Here is a 25537-nt window from a genome sequence, read left to right as displayed (position 1 = left end):
AGGCCACGGTTGCTATGACAACCATTACCCAGGGTGCCATGTAAATGTAGGGGAAAGGGGGGGGGGGGTACTCATGTCTAGGGTGGGGGTGTCTTGTTCTCACTATTCATGTGAATGACATTGCAGAATCCTTGTGATTGAGTGGATGCATGTATTGAAATGATTGTTTTTTTGTGCTGTATGTCTCGTGAATTTTGTTTTTTGCACTTGGTGTGACATAATGTGAATCACTTCAAAGGACTTTCTTTTTTTAAATCCTTTGTCCTTTTATTCCGAGATCTTCCTCCTCGATGATGCAAACGCATAACACTGTTTCTTTCTTTAGAATTACTTTTTGCGTTTTGTATTTTTTTGTTTTGCCATCACGTCATTCAATCTAATATTAAATGGGTTCCGTGAACCATTGTACTAGTATTTTAAATGGTGAAAGAAATAAACTTAAAAGTTGCTGAAAATTGCTGTGGTTTTACTGAATATATATATATATATATACTGTATGTATTTCAGCTTATAAAAGACATTTGCTTTATCTGGTAGGAATGATTGTTTTACGCAGTTTTTGCTTTAATTTACAGTACAATGAGATTTTTACTTTACTGCAGTATTTCCAACTTTCAGTACTTTACTTCTGCGCCACTACACCTCAGGCAGATTTTATACTTTTGCTCCACTTATTTCATTACTTTGTAGATTGATTACAAAACATCCATTATCCAATGTAGCCCTATACAGTTTCTGTCCAGGTCATCATGTTGGCTTTTCAAAAATAGATCTACAAACACGACTTTTCTATACTTTATTTTTCATTGTTTGGATGCCACTGATAATCATGAGAACTAAAACATTCTGCACAAGCAAAAGATTCAAATAAATCATGGTACTTGACTGTTCAATTTGTATAAACCTAAACATGTATATTCTTTTGGTTAATAGTGTAAACGTGAATTGACAGATGTGGTGCCTTTTAATAAAGAATAAGACAGGAGGCTAGAAATATGACAAAGCACAACCTGCATACTGTGAGACGTCTACATTAATTTATAAGTGTTTAGTTTTGTTCCAATTCAAGCAGTATGCACTTTAGGATACAGCACACAAACATACAAATCAAGACTCAGTTTAGGCACAATAATAGCATAACAAAATCCAAGCATGTTCTGACATAAAGATACACCAATCTCTTGCTTTAATCAGATGGTAATCTGCTATTAAACAAGTGACCTTAAAAGTACAATTTCTATTTTGACATATTTACAGACATGAGAACACGATCCCAAGGTGGAGCAGAGACACTGCATTTTTAAAACGAACCCAGACATTGCTGTGACCAGTGTACTAGTAGCTGCACTAGTAGCTACAACATGGTCTCATCTCAAAATACAGAGGAATCGCACAGAACAGACGCTTAATAGTGTAATTTATGCTCTCGTGTGCCACAGTATGAACAGGGCTTTACTGCTGTTAAGGAGTAGAAAAAAAGCTTCACCTCAACGTCTGAACTCTAGGTGGGGAATTCACACAGGAGACGATCAGAGAATTCACACAGACAGCAGAGAAACAGAATTGACTTGAGAGAAGCTTTAATTACTGCTGTGACCAGTGTAGAAGTTGAACCACATTAAGCTTTTTGAGAGAAGCTTTTAATTACTGCTGTGACCAGTGTAGAAGTTGAACCACATTAAGCTTTTTGAGAGAAGCTTTAATTACTGCTGTGACCAGTGTAGAAGTTGAACCACATTAAGCTTTTTGAGAGAAGCTTTAATTACTGCTGTGACCAGTGTAGAAGTTGAACCACATTAAGCTTTTTGAGAGAAGCTTTAATTACTGCTGTGACCAGTGTAGAAGTTGAACCACATTAAGCTTTTTGAGAGAAGCTTTAATTACTGCTGTGACCAGTGTAGAAGTTGAACCACATTAAGCTTTTCGATGGCCTTGTCCTTATTGGGGACACAGCGGGCACAGTTCGTGACCATGGCCCTTCTTGGCTCCGGCCACTGTTCCTCCTTCTCTGTGTAGAAGAGGTTGAACTTGCTCACTGTGACAAAGTATAGGAGAGGTTGGTGTCCTTTTTAGCACAGAGCAATCAGGCCTTTTTAACACTATGTGACCACAGACGTCCTAGGAATGATCCCATGCAGTGCCCAAGGAAGCTCTGAGAAGGAAGAGAAGTGGTCACGTGACTGGGCGCCATGACACTTTCATGGGAGCCAAAACTACCCGGAAGTTTGGCAGAATGAGAGCTCAGTGACCAGCTCATGAACAAACATTATTTATGAATGACAGAGACCTTTTGTAAAGTAATCACTTCTGGAAAATAACAGAAGACATGTAACACATTATTGTCTGCTGTGTTGCTTTTCGAGGTGTACACTGTAATGGTGTATGATGAGGTATGGTATCTAAAGAGCACCTTTCTGAATGTACCAAGTATTGCGAGACTTCCCACCGTTTCCTGTCCGTCAGCCACATCTCGTGTCACTGGCACCAACTGTTCCAACAATTTAAGTGTGATTTATGCATAGTTGCACGTGCACCAAAAATGGCCAATTAACAAGCAGCTTATTAATTGGTCATTTTCGGTGCGTGGCACAGCAAGCAACCTAGGATAAATGTTAGTGTTAGGATCCAAAATCCAAATCCCCTGAGAGTTCTTCTCAGTGGAAGATAATGTTCTTGAACTTGGTGTTGGGGATCTGTTCCCGGCTCTTTAGTCTCCTCACCGCCTCTCTCATGTGTTTGGGCTGAAGAGGAGGGGTCTCTCCCCACTTCTCACACACATCCAGCGCTGCAGACGAGAGAGAGAGAGAAAGGAACTTTGTCAGTACTTAAATCTAACAGACACTACTTTTGTACAAAGAACTGTTTGTTACAGAGATGTAAGCGCTCACCTTCCTCCACGATTTCCCCGGCAAAGACTTTGGAAATACCCGACATGGCGATCACCACGTTCTGGGACACTGATGATCCCGTTATGGACTGGATCAGCTAGAACACAAAAAGGTCTTTTTTTATGCATCATGTGATAGCAATTGTAAAATACCCCATTTAAAAATGTACAGTACTGGGGCACCCGCTGGCCTAGTGGTCCAGGGGCATCAGGCCACATATAGGCTTTGGCCTGACAGCGTTTCGCGTCCCGTTCATTGCTGCATGTCTCTCCCCTTCTCTCTCTCCCTCTTTCCTGTCTATCTTCACTTGATACTATCAATAAAGGCAGAAAAGCCAAAAACAAATCTTTAAAAAATCTTTAATGTACGGTGCGTGATATTTTGTACGTGATACGTTTTTTGCTGTTAAAAAGGTTAAAGCACTATTCAGATAGTAATCATTGCTATGGAGTTTGTTTAATAAACAGAACAAACATTTTCAGGTAGGTGACACAATTTCAGTTGAGTGAGTACCATTTATTAGTGTGTGTGTGTGTGTGTGTGTGTGTGTGTGTGTGTGTGTATATATATATGTATGTATATATAGTCTTTCTTTCAGTTCAAAATTTGTCTGCTAATTTATTTGTGTCATCACATCAATTCCACTTGTTTAATCTGTATCCTCCTTTTATCTGTAAATTCTCAATCTTGATTGGATATAATTGGTATCTTGACCTGGAAATGCATTTTCTGTTTGATAAAGAGCTGGATAGACATTGAGACTCCTGTTACTGAACAAACATTCTATAGCGATGAGTTTAAATCAATAATCTTTTGATAACAGTCTTACCCTCTTAATAGCTGCCTTGGGGAATGCAGAACGTCTGTACATCTCATAGCGATTGAGTTGCTCTTCAGAGAAGGACGACACCAGAACTCTGGATGAGAACAGAACACATGATGGTGTTTAATAGGGAAGAGTTCAGTCGTTGTGGTCTTATGGGGTGTGGAGAGGCTCATTTATCCTATGTGCATATAGATGTTTAATAGGGAAGAGTTCAGTCGTTGTGGTCTTATGGGGTGTGGGGAGGCTCATTTATCCTATGTGCATATAGATGTTTAATAGGGAAGAGTTCAGTCGTTGTGGTCTTATGGGGTGTGGAGAGGCTCATTTATCCTATGTGCATATAGATGCACAGCAGGTGTGTGTGTGTGTGTGGGGTCACTCCCAGCTCAGAGTCTAGAGCCAAATCCCAATACCCAGTTTGAGAACCAGTTAGGTAGGTGGTTGGGGTTTTTAAAATGTCTTCCTATAATAACATGACCAACATAGGGATGCCAGGATGTTGTGTGTGCACTGTGCAGGTTTAAACAATAATGAACCAACGGAAAGTATTAAGATCTTGTGAGTGAATAATAACTAAATTGTAACGGTTTGACATACAAGGTTTCCACCCAACAGTGATTATATATCTGATGCCAGACTCACTGCATCTTCTGGATTTCATCCTCGTCGACCTTGTGGCGTTTCTCCTTCTTCTTCTCTGGTTCCCCTACTTTGAGTTTCTTGGCGGAGTTGGGGCCAGAGGACGAGCCCTCCTCGTCGTCCTCTCCAGTCTGGGACGTCTGCAAACCACGACAAGCACCGAGACGCTCACATGAAGGGTTAAACCACGACAAGCACCGAGACGCTCACATGAAGGGTTAACCAACCACGACAAGCACCGAGACGCTCACATGAAGGGTTAACCAACCACGACAAGCACCGAGACGCTCACATGAAGGGTTAAACCACGACAAGCACCGAGACGCTCACATGAAGGGTTAACCAACCACGACAAGCACCGAGACGCTCACATGAAGGGTTAAACCACGACAAGCACCAAGACGCTCACATGAAGGGTTAAACCACGACAAGCACCGAGACGCTCACATGAAGGGTTAAACCACGACAAGCACCGAGACGCTCACATGAAGGGTTAAACCACGACAAGCACCGAGACGCTCACATGAAGGGTTAAACCACGACAAGCACCAAGACGCTCACATGAAGGGTTAAACCACGACAAGAACCGAGGCGCTCACATGAAGGGTTAAACCACGACAAGCACCAAGACGCTCACATGAAGGGTTAACCAACCACGACAAGCACCGAGACGCTCACATGAAGGGTTAACCAACCACGACAAGCACCGAGACGCTCACATGAAGGGTTAACCAACCACGACAAGCACCGAGACGCTCACATGAAGGGTTAACCAACCACGACAAGCACCGAGACGCTCACATGAAGGGTTAGCCAACCACGACAAGCACCAAGACGCTCACATGAAGGGTTAACCAACCACGACAAGCACCAAGACGCTCACATGAAGGGTTAAACCACGACAAGCACCGAGACACTCACATGAAGGGTTAAACCACGACAAGCACCGAGACGCTCACATGAAGGGTTAACCAACCACGACAAGCACTGAGACGCTCACATGAAGGGTTAAACCACGACAAGCACCGAGACGCTCACATGAAGGGTTAAACCACGACAAGCACCGAGACGCTCACATGAAGGGTTAAACCACGACAAGCACCGAGACGCTCACATGAAGGGTTAAACCACGACAAGCACCGAGACGCTCACATGAAGGGTTAAACCACGACAAGCACCGAGACGCTCACATGAAGGGTTAAACCACGACAAGCACCGAGACGCTCACATGAAGGGTTAAACCACGACAAGCACCGAGACGCTCACATGAAGGGTTAACCAACTTGAATATCTGGCACAGGGACAACATTGTAGAAATCGCGGCCGAATATTTGTCTTTTTGATCTGTCACACTACAAGACGCACGTTCAAAATCACAACCGACACAGGAACTTTGTTGGGGGTCACAAATCGGGCTAAAATCGGGCTTAAAATCTTGCAGTGTGTACCAGCCTTTTAACTCACATTTTTATCATCCTGTTTGGGAGGAGTTGAAGTACAAGAAGAATCTTTAGCATCGTCGGTGGCACTTGCTGCCCCTTCCTGTGCATCTTCAGCAGCCTCCTTTTTGACCGCGTCCTCGCAGGCTGATGTCTCTGATGCCGAGTCGTCCGGTTTGATGCGTGCGGGGTCTGCCATTATCAATCAATCACCACAGCAACACAGCTCCCCCTGCCTCCTGCAACGCTGCAACGCAGAGATGTCATAGTGTTTGTTCAGCGCAAATACAAGTCCTCAAAAAAGAGTTTGGAAACGTTATTTCGGTCCATTATTTCTCCCCTTCAATAATACTTGTATTTTATATCGTTGGAAGTCTAGTGACCTTTACAAAGAGGTACAACTTGTAAGTATCGTGCTGCATTTGTGGAATGAGCAACACAGGTAACAAAATTACTGTGGGAGAGTGCATGAAATACAATCCACCAAGCAACTCAACACAGGAATGAATACCAACAGAAGAATATTGCAGAGGATTTGGGCTTTTTTGTGCGTGTGTGTGATGGGGTGATTTCCCACAATATCAAACACAATAGAAATTAGTATTATTGAAGGGGAGAAATATTCAACATAAGTTTAAACGTGTTTTAGGAGTTTATTCATGATTCAACATTGATAGACTGTCACATGTCACATCACATTCACATGAGCAGAGCAGAAAAATATGTGTGAGACAGTCTTCTGTCCACTGTGCTGAAAGTTTTTTTTTTTTTTTTGAAGAAGTGAAGTGACATGAAGTGTTTTAAACTTTTAATCCCGAACACATAATATTCTATGTTGGGCATTATTCACTGAGGGTACAAAAAACAAGCATGTACATCTTTTTAAAGTTGAATACAGATAAGGTGAATAGATTAGTAAATAAGTAGTACCGCATTATTATTGATAATAAGCAATACAGTAAATCAAATGTGTGCAAACCTAAAGAGTGCAACAGCGGTGTAGTGAATGGACGTGATTGATTGAAAATTTTATTAACCGATTGCAGAATAGGTAGAGTTCAACGAAAGTACAGGCCAATTTAAAACCTTTTTTTTCTGATAAAACCAGAAAAAGCACTAAGACTTGTTTACATCAGTCCTCCATTTCAACTTACATGTCATTTAGAATTGGTATCTAGACAGAAAGTAAATATGACTTCAGGACAAAACTGTTATATTTCCAGTTTACACCCATTTGGAAGCCAAATGTACCCCAGTCACTCCTTCACACACACATTTATTTAGGCTGCTGTTCAGTTAATTAAATTCATGATGAACTAACTGGTGTGTGAAAACAAACCTGCAGTCCTGCAGTGCATAATATGCATTTGTTCTGCTGCTAAAATGACGTTATATTAGCAGCAGAACAAATACGGGTGTGTACAGAGTAATGTAATGACTTTATTATGGCATTAAAGAGGATATAAACAAACACGAATGTAAACAAAACAATCAACAAGCTAACAGCTAGCCACACACAACCCCAGAGGACTTAATACAATATTAAGAGATTACAATGTAAATACCAGTAATATCTTGGGTCCGCTTCAGTTGTCAGGCAGTCATTTAATTTTAAAGATATTTATTTTTGAACTAACTATAAACTTTGATGCACATAAAGTTAAAAAGGAGCAACCGTTTGCAGCCAAGCTTAGCTTCATTCACTGCGAAGGAAGGGAACTTCCTGTGTGCCTAAACATATTTCCGGTTTTGAAAAAATAAACTTTATTTCTAACACTGGAGAGACAACAGCAGAAATGTATATATATATATATATATATATATATATATATATATATATATATATATATATAACAATCATTTAGTATTATCCTACTACTACATAATTAACAGCATGTTAGCGCTACAAACAAGAAACATATGTCTACATATTTTAAATAATTAATATTAAATAGGCAAATTGCTTGCAATGTAATACAAAGCTCTGTTTACACATTTCTATAAAGCTAATGTGAATGTACCATAGCATAGACTGTAAAAAAGAAGGAAATGTACATTTTTATTTTATACACGTATATGTTTCTCATACCACTAGAAAGTAGAACTATATAAATTAATTGTTCATAAAGACAACATTTCCACTTTTCCAGTGGGCTCCGCCGCGACGTTGCTTCATATTATGCCCATCCACACTGCTTGTAGATCAGCCAGTGTGTGCTGGTTGGTCGGTGGAGCTCCACCACTGTGCTGACTGGGGCTTTGGATAGGACAGGAGACCATAGAGGCCTCCCATCGCCCGAAACGCGACGCGGTGTGAGCTTGTAGATCTGCTCTTTTCGAGCAGGGAGGGGGGGGGGGGGGTGTTGAAGGAAGTGACGGACGGTACGGGAGGCTCCAGCGGCCAGCCCCAGAGGAAGTTACTTGCTTGGCGGACAGAAGCCAAACTTTTCCCCGGAGCGGAGCGCCGCCGTCCACCACCATCCGATCCATCCATCCATCCAGAGCTAGACAGCGGAATCCTGCCGCACAACGCATCTGGCGAGCCGGGGTCCAGACCCCAAGTAGGACCGGGGGACTCGGGGAGGAGGACCGGGAGGATCTTTTGTTTTGCTTCCCCACCTTCCTCCGTCTCCAACACGGGATCGTAAAGGAATCTTTCACCGCCTCCTCCACCACCGTACGCTTCAAACCCCTACCCCTCTCCTCTCCCCCTCTTCCTCCCCTTCTCTGGATCCCATTCCGTGATGGGGAAGGAGCAGGAGCTCCTGGAGGCGGCGCGCACGGGGAACCTGGCCGCCGTGGAGAAGCTCTTGTCCGGGAAGCGACAGTCGACGGGCTCCGGCGGCGGCGGGAGCTCCGGAGGAGTCGGCGGGGGAGCGAACACCCACAGCGGCCACGGAGCGCCCGCTTCTCACGCTCTGTCCAGCCTGCTCAGGTAAACCACACTGCCGGGTCTGGGATGAATGGAAAACCGCCGACTGCTGCACCCACACTGACCTAGTCATTAATTAATTCACACCACTATTAATTCTGACACCGTTGTGGTGTAGCGACCGAACAGTATGCAGCTCCCCGAACCGGGTTCGAACCCAAGAGCCACGGGCTCACCGGTCCCGGCCAACAACCCCATTGCGCCAAGAAAACTAGCTCTATAATCGGTGGAGCGAGTTACGGCCAGATAGGGTGACGTTGTTGATATTATGTTGTGTGTTTATAGTGGTGCCACTGGCCAGTAAACACGTTCTGTCTCCAGCTACTCTAGTAGCAAACAAACAATAACCAGTCTAACCAGTAGCAGCCAGCCAGCAGCCACACTACTGGGAGAAGCTTTCTTTGTTATGGTTGCCTTTACTGCGTAGTAGCAGGACCTTCACCTTGCTTGGCTTGGCTTGGTGAGAAGACCTGCTCCTCAAGCTGTGTTAAGAATGTAAAAAGAGAACGTGTTGCCTCTCTGTTATGTTCAGAACATAACACATAAAGCTATACCATAGAGGTGTATACTAGCTGAGATAAACACTTGACTACCCCCCCTAGTAGCAGTCTGTCCCATACATTGCCAGCTGGGCTGTACTAGGGCAGTGGATCCCCCAGTTTTGATATGCACCAGCAGGCCAGGCCACAGACAGACCCCATGTGACCCAACTTACAATGTGAAATCCTCGAATGCTAATGTAACTCAGAGTGAAGTGTACAAAATTACAAATGTCCATTTTGGTTCCATTTGTATTTTGTACACTCTCAGTCTCAGAGTTACACACCCTGTAAGGTTCCATCTTGGACCCCTGGCCTGGGTGGTCCCCCGACCCAATGTTGAGAACCACTGGTGTACTGCTAATCACAAGGACACCGAAATTGATTGATTGAATACTTTATTAGTCCGAAATGTAAACAGCACGTGGTACAGTCAGAACATTATATGGCTAAAAGGATAACACAAAAAAGTCCTGGGTGGGACTTGTTGTTTACATTGTGGTCCTATATGTATTCAATTCATCAACATGGCATATAGAATCGTAAGTAACAACCACACAGTCTGTTATCTTAGTTTAGATTATGTATTTATTTTAGCGAAAGGTCTGCAGGATATTTCAAACTGCTCTCATGTATATTAGTTTGGGACCTTGGGGGAGTCGACCCCCAGGACTCTTTGAGAGGGGGCTCATTGTTTACCTGGTATCCTATACATGACATGTACATAATAATAATGACATTTATTGACCGTTATTATATATATATTGCAGAATCCTGATTTATTTGACTGATGCTAGGTCCTGTGATCCTACACTACACTGTCTCTCTGCATTTGATGTAGGTGTTACCCTGCTTGTAAATTGCTCTGGATAAGAACTAAATGCCTAAATATAAGAGACTATTTCAGAAAATTGCTTTCACTCTCCACTGTTTTCTCCCCACCGTACAGTATGACAGTTGTAGAACTCTAGACAGTTGTATGCTAAATGGGGGTTTGCGTCTTGGGGCCGGTGGTCCCCGATAGACTAATTTAGACCTGATCAATGATCAATCATCTGACCATGAGTGACTGAAAATGTCTATCTCAGTTTTGAACTAGACACGCCGTCACACTTGGTAATACTTAACCACTTTCAACAGGGTATTATGTCTTCACTTTTATTACGCAAAATCCTAAAACATGAAGAAATAAATGACAGATCTACTTTTGCATAAAATGTGACAATGTGGTATGGTATTTTTGTCCTTTTTGGAACAGGGCTTAAGTGTTTGGTTTTAGAATAATATACTGTAAGCCATGCCTCTTAACCATTCAATGAGATTTTGGCTCGGGGGTGTAATTTAGTATAACTCGACTGCCTCTCAGGTCCTTAAATTAAACCCTGCATCCTGTGCCCTAGCATCGCTCCCTTTCCTTATGTAAAGAAAGGACAGCAGTAGTACTCAACATGTGGACCGGGGACGCCCGGGGGTCCCTGAGGGGGTTCCAGGAGATCCCTGATTAATAGGAACCAAATGGAAATGGACCCTTATGGCACTGTAACTCTGAGAGTGTACAAAATGGACGGGTCCATAATCTGGTTCCATGTATACACTCTCCGAGCTATCGTGGTCTGTGGTCTGATCACATAACCTTATTCTGTGCAGGAGATGATGAGGCGTTGGTGATACATAAAGTCTACAGTGGGCCTACAGTAGTCCTACCGTACAGCCGTAGCATTGTGGACATCACTGCAGCCACTGTGAGCCGAGCAGGAGAGTGTACTTCTTGTCTTGGGTGCTATAAGTCTCTTGAGGAAGGGAGTGTTTGTTCGGTGCAGTTTAACCCACAAATAAAATGCCAGGCAACGCTTCGAATGTATTATGGATGACTTGAAGGCATTTTAGCATCCACTGATGTCTCCGCTCATGTGTGAGGATGTTCCAGTTCGTTTCTAGGACACCTTCTGCGCCGTATTCATTCTAAGATTCGTGTATTTGGGTTAAACTGCACAGGCGGGGTTCTGCCTGGTGGAGCTCAAATCCATGTCAGCTAATCGGTATTGGCAGATATTGAACTTGGAACACGATTGGCCGGCTCTGTTTCTTCTATCTTATCTCTTTAAAGTGGAAAATAACTATATTGTGCACTATGATTTGATTTTGATGACTCACGTCATGGACTCGAAGAAAGTGACTTGTCATCTTTGTTTATTTACAAACACAAACACAAACACATCTTTTCTTATCCCAGGACATCAGTTAAACCCATTTTGCGTGGGAACCCCCTTTAGTGTTTGCATTATGTTATGCTTTAGCTATTGAAAAATAGCAGATCTACAAGCTCGTAGCGCGCCACCGAGTGGCGCGCTACGAGCTTGTAGGTCTGCTATTTTTGATAAATCGAAGAACGACTGACATAGAAACATAGCTTTTTCAGAAAACTGTCAGGATGTAGAAGACATTTTTATAATCTGATCTCAGGTCAAAATGGGTTAAAATCTTTGTCCTTGGAAAACAATAATACAAAATATATAATAATAATAATAATATTTTGCCGTAAAAAACTGTTGGATGATAAAAGTCTTTTGGAATCCCCCTTGAACAATTTGTAGTGATCACAGTGTTTCTGACTACAGATAATTATTCACTGTTTGTAGACAAGCACCTGCTTTTAGACCTTTTCCTTGCATAGTGTCTGCGTAGCATTCTATATGCTAGAACTGCTGCATCTTATGGAAAGCGGTTGCATAATCTCAAATATGCAGCGTTAATGTAACTGTTTGTAACTCTGAGCTAAATGTTATGACGGAATATCAAGTGACACATCATGGAGGAAACGCTTCAATGACTTCTTTCAGCCTTTTCCAGAAAAAAGTGGTATGAGGCCAAACTTGTGTTTGTGCTTGACCTTTAACTCACATTGACTACACTGGACCCAAAGTTCTGGCGCTGGGCCCTTGTAGAGCATCTACGACGATCTCTCCCCCTCCGTAACAAATGTTTAGTTAACCACATGAACCTAAGTAAGTGTCCATATTCTCTGCAAAACAATAGGCAAACATTGGAGGAAAATAGCCCATCTACAAGCTCACAATTTGCCACGATTCTCGCAAACTTGTAGATCAGCTATTTTCAGAGATTTTGGTGTAGACTCCTGAGGGATCCCGGTCAACACAGTCTTATTGGGTTTAGTGGTGTGGTTAAGGGCTGTGCTATACTATTACCACAACCGTAACTATGACCATATTAAGCATCCACATTGTTGAACGGTCGATAAAGTTGTGTAAACATTAACAAACATGTTAAATGTGACTGACTGTAAAATCAAGTGGATTCTGATTGGTCAGCCAATAGTGTTTGTGCCGTCCGTCAAAACGTTCTGAAAGTGATCCCTATGACATCATTCACCACTGCCTGTCGTTGTCATTATAATGTAGTTGTGGTGTTTTAAAACAATGTATTTATAATTTATAGTAGTCGTTACAGTTATGGTTGTTGGCAGCCTGGTAAACTATTGTCTGCTAATCACCAGGATGATCTAGGTCAATGTCATTATTCCGGGTTGGTACTAACCTTGTCCATAACCGCATGCAAAGCCACGTTGTTGGACTAACAGTATGTTTCAACAACGGGAGACCTTATAGACCAACGGCGATCCCTGATTTACCAGGCTAGGTTCTTGGTGGTGTGGAGTGATTTACCAGGCTAGGTTCTTGATGGTGTGGAGTGATTTACCAGGCTAGGTTCTTGATGGTGTGGAGTGATTTACCAGGCTAGGTTCTTGATGGTGTGGAGTGATTTACCAGGCTAGGTTCTTGATGGTGTGGAGTGATTTACCAGGCTAGGTTCTTGGTGGTGTGGAGTGATTTACCAGGCTGGGTTCTTGGTGGTATGGAGTGATTTACCAGGCTAGGTTCTTGATGGTGTGGAGTGATTTACCAGGCTAGGTTCTTGATGGTGTGGAGTGATTTATCAGGCTAGGTTCTTGGTGGTGTGGAGTGATTTACCAGGCTAGGTTCTTGGTGGTGTGGAGTGATTTATCAGGCTAGGTTCTTGGTGGTGTGGAGTGATTTACCAGGCTAGGTTCTTGATGGTGTGGAGTGATTTATCAGGCTAGGTTCTTGATGGTATGGAGTGATTTATCAGGCTAGGTTCTTGATGGTGTGGAGTGATTTACCAGGCTAGGTTCTTGGTGGTGTGGAGTGATTTACCAGGCTAGGTTCTTGGTGGTATGGAGTGATTTACCAGGCTAGGTTCTTGGTGGTATGGAGTGATTTACCAGGCTAGGTTCTTGATGGTGTGGAGTGATTTACCAGGCTAGGTTCTTGATGGTGTGGAGTGATTTACCAGGCTAGGTTCTTGATGGTGTGGAGTGATTTATCAGGCTAGGTTTTTGGTGGTGTGGAGTGATTTACCAGGCTAGGTTCTTGGTGGTGTGGAGTGATTTACCAGGCTAGGTTCTTGGTGGTGTGGAGTGATTTACCAGGCTAGGTTCTTGGTGGTGTTGAGTGATTTACCAGGCTGGGTTCTTGGTGGTGTGGAGTGATTTACCAGGCTAGGTTCTTGGCGGTGTGGAGACTTAGCGGTTTAACATTTATAGCCTCTCTAGACTTGTGAAGTTGTAGACTGGCCCAGAGTTGGCTCTGTGCCTGGACCACCTTTTTACTGTCTTCACCAAATCCCATTGCCAAAAATAGCCAATGTTGATCCAGAATATGGATGCTGGGGTTCAAGTGTGTCAATCATTTGACAGTAGAGCCTGTATACCAGGACCCGGGGTAACGGTGTACGGCTGTAGGATCATTGATCATAATGAAAGAAGAAGTCATGTTGCCTAACAAAGGGCTCTAGTCTAGGCTTCATACAAGTTATTATTATTATTTTCTTCTTTTTTCTTTTCTCCTCGTGTGGCACATTTGATTGATCCTGTTGCTTTGTTGTACAACACATGCACACGCCACATGGACTCTGCTGTTTTTGATTAGAGCTTTATGATTTAATTTTGAACATTTTAAAAATAGCATGTCTACAAGCACAAAACACGTCACAGAAATTCGGTTACAGTGAGATGCCCAAAATAGGTCTGCCAGGTTCAAAGTGGTTAAATGGGACCTTGCTTTAGAGGACAATGAACCGTCTGTTGTTGTTATTATGGGCCTTCTACACGCAGGTTGTGTAGTTTGGACCATTGGTTCTAAAAGTGGGGTTCAGGGACCGCTAGGGGTCCTTGAGGGGGGTGGAGGGAGGGGGGGGGGTTCCAGGGAGTCCCTAACAAAAGTAGTTACATGGGACGTCCTCTCCATCGATGCCCGTGTGTTGGTTCCCACAGTACAAGATTTTTGGCCGGGAGTTCTTGGTGTCGGTGGCACCTAGTGGCCAGCTATAGTCTCATCCTCCTTACTGCTATCTTGGTATCTTGGTAATGCCCCGTATACAGACGCTTGTTGGTGATGTGCTCGTCCCTGTTGGTGTTAAGTACCACATGCCTGTAGGAAGGATACAAAGTGGGAGCGGGGACAGACCCCTATAGGCATGTGTTAACAGAGTGTCATAAGCCTACACGGTCCCTACGATGCTGGCTGGCTGGTGGCCACATTTAGTGAAATGGATCTGGATGTCAGTCCTATATTACTCCCTGTGGGAGGCCTAGCACCAGCCAGCTTTGGTTTTTATCTGAGAAGACAAGTCATTGCTGCTGGGTAGAAACCTCTTATCTCAATATTTCAACTTTGCATGTTATTGTTTTCATAAACCAGTATGCCCCTAAAATGCTGGCCTACTCTGTTATCCCATTTTGGGCGGGAACTCCTTTTGGTGTTAGCGTTATGTTATGCTTTAGCTCAGGGATGGGCAACTTTGACGATGGAGAGGGCCACTATATTTCCACACTAACTCCAGAGGGCCACATTGCATGTTACTGTTGTAGCAAAAATAGCCAATCTACAAGCTCAAAATGTGCCGCGATGCGACACGTTTTGAGCTTGCAAGATCAGCTATTTTTGCTATTATTATTTTTGCTATTATTATAGCAGATCTGAACGATTTTTTGAATCTGATCTCAGGTCAGAATGGGTTATAAGAGTGTCTCACAGAAGGGGAGTAGGGGTGCAGTGAGTGTCTCAGGAGGTAGAGAGGCAGCTTGGGAAACGGAAGGTTCCCTTCCCAGTTCCATCCAGGCTGCTCCCCCAGAGCTGCTGTGTGAAGTGTCCTTGAGCAAGGCACTGACTGAAACACTCATTTCTCCTGCTGGGCAGGTTGGTGGTGTCAGTCTTGCATGGTTTTTCTCTGATAGATGGATGGATGGATAGATAGATAGATGCACTAACTTATATTACCATTTTGTCTCCAAAACTGTTACTTTTCACTAATTCCAAAGCATGAAAAGTTGATCTACAAGCTCAACTAATACTAGTTGTACTAATACTAAATACTAATAAAAAAATCACATGAACTGAGTGGTGCAACTCCCCCCCCCCCCCCCCCCTCTCTCTCTCTCATTAGCAGGCAACAGTGCAGCACTCTCTCTCTCTCTCTCTCTCTGTTTCTGGCACAACAGCGCCACTTTTGCCCCTACTGGTACTCAGTCACATAGTCACATAGGTTAACACGGACATTGCTGTTCCTTGGAGTGGTTGCACCACTCAAAAAAGGAAGGGTTTTGGACATACAAGGTGTCTACTCTAAACCAGCAGCGACAAGTGTTGCTGCAGGTGATCTGATGCATGCGTGTGTGTGTGTGTGTGTGTGTGTGTGTGTGTGTGTGTGTGTGTGTGTGTGTGTGCGTGCATTACTCACAGCCCCAGACTGTACCAGTCGGTGTACTCAAGCTAATTGCATTAAAAGCCTCCTAATCGCAAATCCAATTGTGTGGCTGTCATGCAGTCATGCCTGGCTCCATCTACTCTCACTCACACAGATCTGTGTGTGGGCCCATTGTGTCATATCCATCCTCCCTGACTGGGCTGATCAATGTCTGGCTAACAGTGGCACGGGGAAATTATAGTGGCTAGCTCTCTGCTGGCATAAATTAATTAACTGTGTGTGTGCGTGTGCGTGCATGTGTGCGCACGATAGACTTCAGCTTGAACAGCTTGATTGTCATACGCTGTCTTTAGACACCTGAACCACATGAGTAATAGCAGGGCCTACTGCTCATGAGGTTCAACGTAAGGCCGCCTTACGTTGATTATCTTATAGCATATTCTATTGCTTACTTTTTCTGTTAATTGAATAAATCAAGACACACTTGATGTATTTTGTTACTTTTTTTATATCGATGAATCAATCAATGCAAAACGGTTCTAATGGATTATTTTTATAATCGTTTAATTCAGTCTGATTAAAACCACTGATACTTTGTTCTACAATGGTATATCACGCAAAAACAAACAAACACAAAATTATAATAATACCAGAACTGCAAACTCACAATGTGTTGTGATGTGGCATACTTAGTTTGAGTTGGTAGATCTGCTATTTTCTGCATTTTTGCTACTTTACCCATTCTGGGCGGGAACCCCTTTTGGTGTTTTAACCAAGCATTATGTTATACTTTAGCTATTGAAAAATAGCAGATCTACAAGCTCATAGCGCACCACCGAGTGGCGCGCTACGAGCTTGTAGGTCTGCTATTTTTTGAAAAATTGTGAGAATGCGGCACAAATCTTTGAATATATATTCTTTCAGAAGACTTTTTTATTTCGACGTCAGGCCTAAATTGGTTAAAAAAAACAAAATGATTTCCTTTTTATATAATCAATGAAATGGGTTAGTTTGAATTGTTGCCGCGCTACACCTAGGCTTTCAGAACATGTTGCAGCGTTAACATATTGACCACAGAGGAGCCCAGGGCGTGTTGTTGTTATAGGACGTGACATTTACTTTAGCATGTATACTTAAAATGTCAATAAGTGTAAAAGGCCTCCATCACTTTGAATTAGCACAGCAGCTAAAGCATGACGCTACTGCATTGATGTGGTGTGTTTATTCTTTTTTTTTTCACACTGTGGCTAGCTTGTTAGCATAATGGAACAGCTCACACAGCTGCACATAACAATCTACACGTGTACATGTACACATGTCTAGACCTTTTTAACATCAACTTTGCCAAATTGTCAAATATTACATAAGATTAAGAAAGAGGCACACAAAATGTAATGTCTCAACTCCTACAATACCAAGTGCTTGTCAGGGTAGAGGTTCCCCAGGTCAAACATGATAGTTTTGGCCGGTGGTCGCAGAGAACCCCTGGCCTAGACTAACATATAAACACACTCTGTCTGTCTGTCTGTCCGTCTGAGCTAATCTCACAAACCCATCAGTGCCAAATGTCGGATGTACTCACTGTACACACTGCCACACGCTCTCTCTCTCTCTCTCTCTCTCTCTTCAACACGTACCCAAATGACTATAAGCTACAGGCCTATAATCCTATCCGAGACGACTTGATTATTGATTATTATTTCCACAAGCTAAAATGTTTTTCATTGCCCTTTGATGTTTTTTTGGGATCTGTTTTGTGAGGACTCCTGCAGTGATTATTGCAGGCTATTAGTACACATGTTACCCTCTTGTAATAAAGGGTCCATGCACTCCCAAGTTTAGCCTATAGCAGGTGTCTACCTTTTCAGACGTCCATTTGGTTCCATTTGTACACTCAGAGTTACAGACCTGTAAGGGTCCACATTTGGTTCCATTTGTACACTCTCAGAGTTACAGACCTGTAAGGGTCCATTTGGTTCCATTTGTACACTCAGAGTTACAGACCTGTAAGGGTCCACATTTGGTTCCATTTGTACACTCAGAGTTACAGACCTGTAAGGGTCCACATTTGGTTCCATTTGTACACTCTCAGAGTTACAGACCTGTAAGGGTCCATTTGGTTCCATTTGTACACTCTCAGAGTTACAGACCTGTAAGGGTCCACATTTGGTTCCATTTGTACACTCAGAGTTACAGACCTGTAAGGGTCCATTTGGTTCCATTTGTACACTCAGAGTTACAGACCTGTAAGGGTCCACATTTGGTTCCATTTGTACACTCAGAGTTACAGACCTCACCTGTAAGGGTCCACATTTGGTTCCATTTGTACACTCTCAGAGTTACAGACCTGTAAGGGTCCACATTTGGTTCCATTTGTACACTCAGAGTTACAGACCTGTAAGGGTCCACATTTGGTTCCATTTGTACACTCAGAGTTACAGACCTGTAAGGGTCCACATTTGGTTCCATTTGTACACTCAGAGTTACAGACCTGTAAGGGTCCACATTTGGTTCCATTTGTACACTCAGAGTTACAGACCTGTAAGGGTCCACATTTGTAGGATATTATCTTTGTCGGTATTACAGTAGTAATTAGCACTTAGGCTAGTAGTGAGTATAAAGCCTAGATATGCAGTCTGCAGAAAAGGCTTGTTTACATTCCAGGCCAAACAGCAGACTATAATACAGCTGTGGAGATTAGTCATCTAACTCTAATCACTGCCATAATGGTGGGTGGGTGTGTGTGTGTGTGTGTGTGTGTGTGTGTGTGTGTGTGTGTGTGAGACTGTGTGTGTGTGTGTGTGTGTGTGTGTGTGTGTCTGTGTGTCTGTGTGTGATTGTGTGTGTGTGACTGGCTGTGTGTGTGCGTATGATATAATAGGAAGGTGTGTGTGTGTGTACACGCACGTGTGCAATAGGAAGGTGTGTGTGTGCAGTGCATTGGATTCTTGCTGTTCCTTCAGTGGAATGGAGAGCATGTCTGTACTCGCGGTGGGTGTTGTTCTAAGCAGGCTGTATGGAGCACACAGCAGGGTTAGAGGCTGCTGCTGGTATGTTGAGTGGAATGTCTGCGTTCCCTGCAGTCTCTCTGGTTACCATGGGACCCCCCCCCCCCCCAAGGGGCACAGGTCGACTGTCACTGACCCCCCCACGGGGCACGGGCCCACTGTCACTGACCCCCACGGGGCACCGGCCTCGTGTTTTACTGTTTTAACACTGACGCCCAGGGCGCCACAATTTAGACCTGATTTCCTGATCCTTTTAATTTCTGAAAAACCCCATGTTTCTAATGTCAGTGATTCTCAAACTATTTCATGTCAAGGACCTCGGAAATGATATGTACTTGACTGCGTTTGACCCCCATCTGAAAATATGTTGTTCCAGGCAGGGACCCCACAGAAGCAAAGATTTGAGTTGATGTTTGCTCTGGAAGCCTATATACATTCAAAGATTTGCGCCACATTTTTTCAAAAATGGCAGACCTACAAGCTCGTAGCGCGGCACTCGGTGCCGCGCTATGAGCTTGTAGATCTGCTATTTTTCAATAGCTAAAGTATAACATGATGCCAACACCAAAATGGGTGCCCGGTTAGAATGGGTTAAACGCATTTAATTAGGGGTGGGGGCGCGGTGGGCGATTATGGTGATGAATATCGCTGAGACGATATTCTCAATATGTCTTTTCAGAGATATTTTGTATATATATCGTGATACAATGAAATGCACTTTCTATGATTTGCAGTTCTATACCTTAGTTTATACTTCTGTAAAACGACAATTTTTTTGCGGCTTACGCCTTTTATTGATTTTTTAAGGGATAGAAAGTAGGCTGACAGGAAACGGGAGAGAGATGGGGGGATGACATGCGGTAAAGGCTGTGTCGGGTCCGGGAGTCGAACCCGCGGCACACCGCGACTGGATCACCAGTCCGGTGCCCAGACCGTTACGCTACGGCCTGGGCCCTTAATGTATAATTCTAATCGTGATCACGATTTGAGCTATCTACAATTATATGAACATTGTCTGATTATGTACATCTATTGATGTACATTTTAACCACTTTTTAGCCATTGTTTAATACTTTGGCTGTCAGGGCAGAGTGGGATGAGAACAGCAGAATTATACCTCAAATGTTTCAAATTGCCCGTCATTCATATTTATTCCCTGAAGGGAATACGGAACAACGTGCGTCCTATATCACTTCATTAGGGACACGATTAGCTTTTTTGGAGACTCTGCTCTACAGTCTACACTGCTGAGAGTTTCTGTTTTTAGCCACAATTGCGTCTGTTCCGTGTCATTAGTCAGAAGGTTCATTGTTCCGAAATTACTATCCCTAGGCTATCTCTAGTAACCCTAACCTAAACATAACCGCAAGCACGGGAGCAGTGCATTTCGCCAACCTTAATGCATTTTCGCCAACCTTAATGCATGTTCGCCAACCTTAATGCATTTTCGCCAACCTTAATGCATGTTCACCAACCTTAACGCATGTTCACCAACCTTAACGCATGTTCACCAACCTTAACGCATGTTCACCAACCTTAACGCATGTTCACCAACCTTAATGCATGTTCGCCAACCTTAATGCATGTTCACCAACCTTAATGCATGTTCGGACTAACAGGACTTCGGATCTATGGGCAGTTCCCGACTGCGTCATTGTAGTAACAACTAACTGTCAGGGTGCGATCAGAGGACCCAAAAGCAGTACGACCAAAATGCAAGATTCAAAGTTCAAGATGTTTATTAAATTATAACTTCCCATAAAATGGGGCAGGCAAAACAAGGACACAGTAGACTCTGACATGCAATGACGATCTGACATTAAAGGGACTGAACAAACTGGGGTATATAAATAGACAAAGGCTAACTAGACCAAATACAATCAATCACAGGATAGGCTAACAGGACAAAGAGGACACAGGTGAAAACACTGACACATCACAAGGTAGGTGAGACAAGGTAGGGAACAGTAACTAGGCAGACAGGAAACACTAGGGACCATACTACAAAATAAGATACCGTAATTTCCGGACTATAAGCCGCACCTGAATATAAGCCGCACCAGCCAAATTTAGGGAAAATCCCATATACAAGCCGCACCGGACTATAAGCCGCACCGGACTATAAGCCGCAGCTACGTTAGCTCAGAGCCTGAGATGGCTCTGCGTTAGCTGTAAAAATCCATAGATTAGCCGCACCGTTGTATAAGCCGCAGGGTTCAAATCATGGGTAAAAAGCCGCGGCTTATAGTCCGGAAATTACGGCACAAAACCAACCGGGTAACAGAAAACCAAACAGAACAAGACATGGCAAAATACTGAACATAAAACAACCACATAACCATTAAGGTCCAGCCACATAATATTAGTCCAGTAGTTTGGAACTAAGTCAATGCTCGAATACAAAGGCAGAGGAGCGAGGCGTGACACTAACAATATATGTAGTGTAGGCTATCTGTTGTTTTAAAACTTTTAACCCGCCAGCCAGGCAGCCACTGAGCCACACCACCACCTATGTACGCCACCCCTCCTCCCCCACACCTTTTGCATTCTCTGGAAGATTCCTCGTACCACCAGAGGAGGTGCATGTACCACTAGTGTATACCGTCCACAAGTTTACACGTACCACAAGTTGAGAATCAGTGTTTTACGCCTATACCGGTATTTACATTTTTTACTCAAATGTTTTGGAGGTCCCTGGAACAAAAGATTTTGAGATGGCCAATATACAGTAAATAGACATATAACTGTGTATGTAGTTTAGGATTTGGAAGATTAATGAATGGTTGTTTACTGCCTTTTCTTCTTCATGGCTTTTTACCAGGGACCGGTGTCCCATGACATATTTTCTGGAGGTCTACATGGGAAGTGCTTCTCGTTTGCACTTCCGGTCCCAGGTTGTCCAAACACAGCCGGCAGCTGTGTGTGCGCGCGTGTGTGTGTGTGTGTGTGTGTGTGTGTGTGTGTGTGTGTGTGTGTGTGTGTGTGTGTGTGTGTGTGTGTGTGTGTGTGTGTGTGTGTGTGTGTGTGTGTGTGTGTGTGTGTGTGTGTGTGTGTGTGTGTGTGTGTGTGTGTGTGTGTGTGTGTGTGTGTGTGTGTGTGTGTGTGTGTGTGTGTGCGCGCGTTTGTGTGTGTGTGTGTGTGCGTGCGGCCATGTGTGTGTGTGCGCGAGTGTGTCCATCCGGGGCCAGGGTTAAGACCAGTCCACATGGCGCGCAACCATCACATCCACTGAGGGGGAATTAAGTCAGGAATGCGTAGCTTTCTGGAAAGACGCTCCGGACTCTGTCCGTACGAGGCTTAAGCCTCCCGTTCAATCATACTATAAAATTGCAGATATGCAAGCTCAAAGTGTGTCACATCTGACTGCGACCCACTTTGAGCTTGTAGATCTGCTATTTTTACCCGCGTAACACCAATGTGTGTGTGTGTGTGAGTTTTTAGCCAGATGAGAGGTGGTCTGGTCTGGTCTCTCTCAGTCCTTTTGTCCATGCTTCACAAAGCATAGAATGGATGATGGCTGTTCATCAAGGCCCCCCAAGCTGCATTCTGGATGCTTTTATAATGCTTTTTCCCCTTAAAAGAAAGAGACATTGAGTTGTCAGTATAGTTGTATGAAAGAGGACCTCCTATTTGGAAGAACCAACTGATTTGAACCCATTTAGGCTTGACGTCGAAATAAACGTCTCCTGAAAGAATATGTATTCAATGATGTGTGCCGCATTTTTACGATTTTTCAAAAATAGCAGACCTACAAGCTCAAGCTACAAGCTTGTAGGTCTGCTATTTTTCAATAGTTAAAAACACCAAAAGGGGTTCCCGTACAGAATGGGTTGACATACTACTGTCCCCTCGTCCGTCCCTCCCTCCACATAGTTTAGGACGACGACTTTTAGTTCCTGGTCAACGTTTGTCAGGCCAAAGACCCCTTAGCTGAGAGAGAGATGAAGCGGAGACCCCTTAGCTGAGAGAGAGATGAAGCGGAGACCCCTTAGCTGAGAGAGAGATGAAGCAGAGACCCCTTAGCTGAGAGAGAGATGAAGCGGAGACCCCTTAGCTGAGAGAGAGATGAAGCGGAGACCCCTTAGCTGAGAGAGAGATGAAGCAGAGACCCCTTAGCTGAGAGAGAGATGAAGCGGAGACCCCTTAGCTGAGAGAGAGATGAAGCAGAGACCGCCATTACATATTGCATACAATTGTGAAAGCGTTTTTCATGGATGTCATAGATAGCTTCGTAGAAGTGTGTGACAACACTATCATCATCATCATCATCGGTGTTGTGTGAGCTTGTAGATGTGCTTCATTTGGAATAGAGATGCGAGGGATCAAGTGGTTAATGTAAAAAACATTTATACAAGAGTTACTTACTTATGAAGTGACCCTTCCCTCTTTCAAAGACACATGCAGGGCTTCCTCCTTCGAGCATGGCCGGTTTGTCCAGACGGTGAAACGTCAAGTGCCAACTAAGGTGTGACGTGCTTAGAGTATATATGAATAGAGACGGCACCCGGAGGAAACCCTGAGGCCAAATGGACATAGTGGCCGAATTTGGTATTGCAGCTCGAGCCAGCGCTGGTCCGTTGACTATCATTGCGCACGTTCATGTGTTTGGGGCCATGACACGTGAACGAATGTTTCATACGTGAACGCGCACAAACGGCACAATGATAGTCAACGGCAGCGCGTTCATGTGTTTGGGGCCAATCCATCCCAGAATGCACTCTGTTCCTACACGGAAGGAGGAGTGAAATCGCCTCATGCGCTTTTGAGCAACTCAATGCAAGTGGATGGGAGGAGAACTCGGGTGTCTTCTCTATTCATATATACTCTAAGGTGACGTGTTACTAATCACCCTGAGTCACTGACAGAGAGTGAAGGAACGATGACGCGCCTCTCAGCTGGGAGTCTGAGATGTGTCACTGTCATTACGGTCATTACATTCTGTCCTTTTTTGTTGCGCGCTACGAGCTTGTAGGTCTGCTATTTTTGAAAAGTCGTGAAAAAAATCAAAATCAAAACCTTATATTTCAGAGCGAACATTTTTACAAAAATATTGGCTTCTGGGGGGGTCCCTGGAACTACATATTTTGAGATGGGGGTCCGTGGCCCAATAGAGATAATTCTGGGGGTCCTTGACATGAAAAAGGTTGAGCACCACTGACATAGAAACATACGTTTTTCTGAAAAATGTTAGGATTTAGAAGCATTTTTCTTTATCGACCTCAGTCCAAAATGGGTTTTAAGGAAGATGTCGTGGTTCTTTTCCTCCTGAGCTTTCAGAGACGTTGTCTGTTGTTCCAGCTGAGGGTCTTGCTGCTGCAGTGGCTGATGGGAAATGTAACACCCCTGCGTTTGCATTCCCGGAGTGGTTTTCATCAGAGACGTGATGCGCTGAACGACGTTTATAAGCCAGGCGACATTTACAACCCTGTTTACTCTGTATAGAGGGAGAGAAAGAAGACAACATGCCTCTCTTCACTCTCCTCCTCCCCTTTGACCTGTGATGGATTCCACAGGTGTGTGTGTGTGTGTGTGTGTGTGTGTGTGTGTGTGTGTGTGTGTGTGTGTGTGTGTGTGTGTGTGTGTGTGTGTGTGTGTGTGTGTGTGTGTGTGTGTGTGTGTGCGCCCCCACAGATGTGGTAGAATGCGAGAAATGGACGTTACTCATTTCCCTCGTCCTCGCAAGAGAATTTGTTGTTTTATGGTTAACATGATTGGTCGAGTTTATTGTTTACAATTTAAGAATAAATTGAGGCTAGAGGTTTGGTTTGGGGGTGGTTGAGGTTTAGAGGTTTTTTTCCCCCTTCCTCATTATGTTATAACAGAATGACAGACGCTGTGACAAACGCTGTCCTCCTAAACAATCACCCTGTCCTGAGATGCCTCCATCCATCCATCATTATGTACTGTAGTTGTTGAAATGTTTTGCTTTCATGCCGTGTGCTTTATTAGTCCAAATTGTAAACCGTACAGTAAAACACCGGAGCTAAAAGGATAACACAACAGAGTCATGAGGACTTGTGTCTCTTGTGGTCCTATGTATTCAATTCATCAACAAAGCATATGGACTATTAACCCATTCTGACCTGAGATCAGATTCTAAAAAATGTCAGTCTCTCTTCGATTTTTCAAAAGATAGCAGACCTACAAGACCTATTAATAGCTAAAGCATAACATGATGCTAACACCAAAATGGGTTCCCGTTCAGAATGGGTTAATACATTAATGCATGCCATCAAATGGTATATATTTACAGAGATAAAATTATGGCGTCGGCCGTGTACTGTATGTGTCTAGCACATCGCTTTGTGCTGTACTATGAGCTTGTAGATCTGCATTTTTTCTTATTTTGAAAAGTTGTGCAAATACTTTGAATATACATGTTTTTCATAGCGAACATTTTTAACTCAAATCTTTGCTGCTGGGGGTCCCTAGAACAACATATTTTTTAGATGGAGATCGGCTTGACATGGAGACGTTTGAGTCAGTTAGGTCAGGAGAATGGAGATTGTTGGTAGTTTGAGC

The 25537-nt window shown here is 43.6% G+C and overlaps 2 protein-coding genes across 3 annotated transcripts in view; one reads left to right on the top strand and one right to left on the bottom strand.

The window, feature by feature from the left end:
- Positions 1-678: 678 nt before the first annotated feature.
- taf11 (TAF11 RNA polymerase II, TATA box binding protein (TBP)-associated factor) lies at positions 679-7491 on the bottom strand. Of its 2 annotated transcripts, none has more exons than XM_083769585.1 (6): positions 7358-7491; positions 5818-6039; positions 4357-4493; positions 3718-3805; positions 2889-2985; positions 679-2785 (listed from the first exon to the last, which is right to left on the bottom strand). In XM_083769585.1, the coding sequence occupies exons 2-6, from the start codon at positions 5989-5991 to the stop codon at positions 2655-2657; spliced, it is 627 nt and encodes a 208-aa protein (XP_083625711.1). In that variant the 5' UTR covers positions 5992-6039; positions 7358-7491; the 3' UTR covers positions 679-2654. The 2 variants fall into 2 exon arrangements, with proteins under 2 accessions (XP_083625711.1, XP_083625712.1); XM_083769586.1 differs by having other exon boundaries at positions 5818-6031.
- Positions 7492-8049: 558 nt separating this feature from the next.
- The window catches only part of LOC310861878 (ankyrin repeat and SAM domain-containing protein 1A), a 153177-nt gene continuing 135689 nt past the window's right edge, over positions 8050-25537 (top strand). The window contains exon 1 of the mRNA XM_083769584.1: positions 8050-8727. Coding sequence (XP_083625710.1) covers positions 8537-8727 — 191 coding nt within the window. The 5' untranslated portion in view covers positions 8050-8536. The remainder of the gene's footprint in view (positions 8728-25537) is intronic.

The sequence above is a fragment of the Protomyctophum parallelum genome (genome assembly GCF_964188405.1).
Source record: "Protomyctophum parallelum genome assembly, chromosome: 7".
NCBI classification, from domain to species: Eukaryota; Metazoa; Chordata; class Actinopteri; order Myctophiformes; family Myctophidae; genus Protomyctophum; species Protomyctophum parallelum.
The sequence above is the reverse complement of the archived record's forward strand: the minus strand, read 5'-3'. Positions and strand labels throughout refer to the sequence as shown.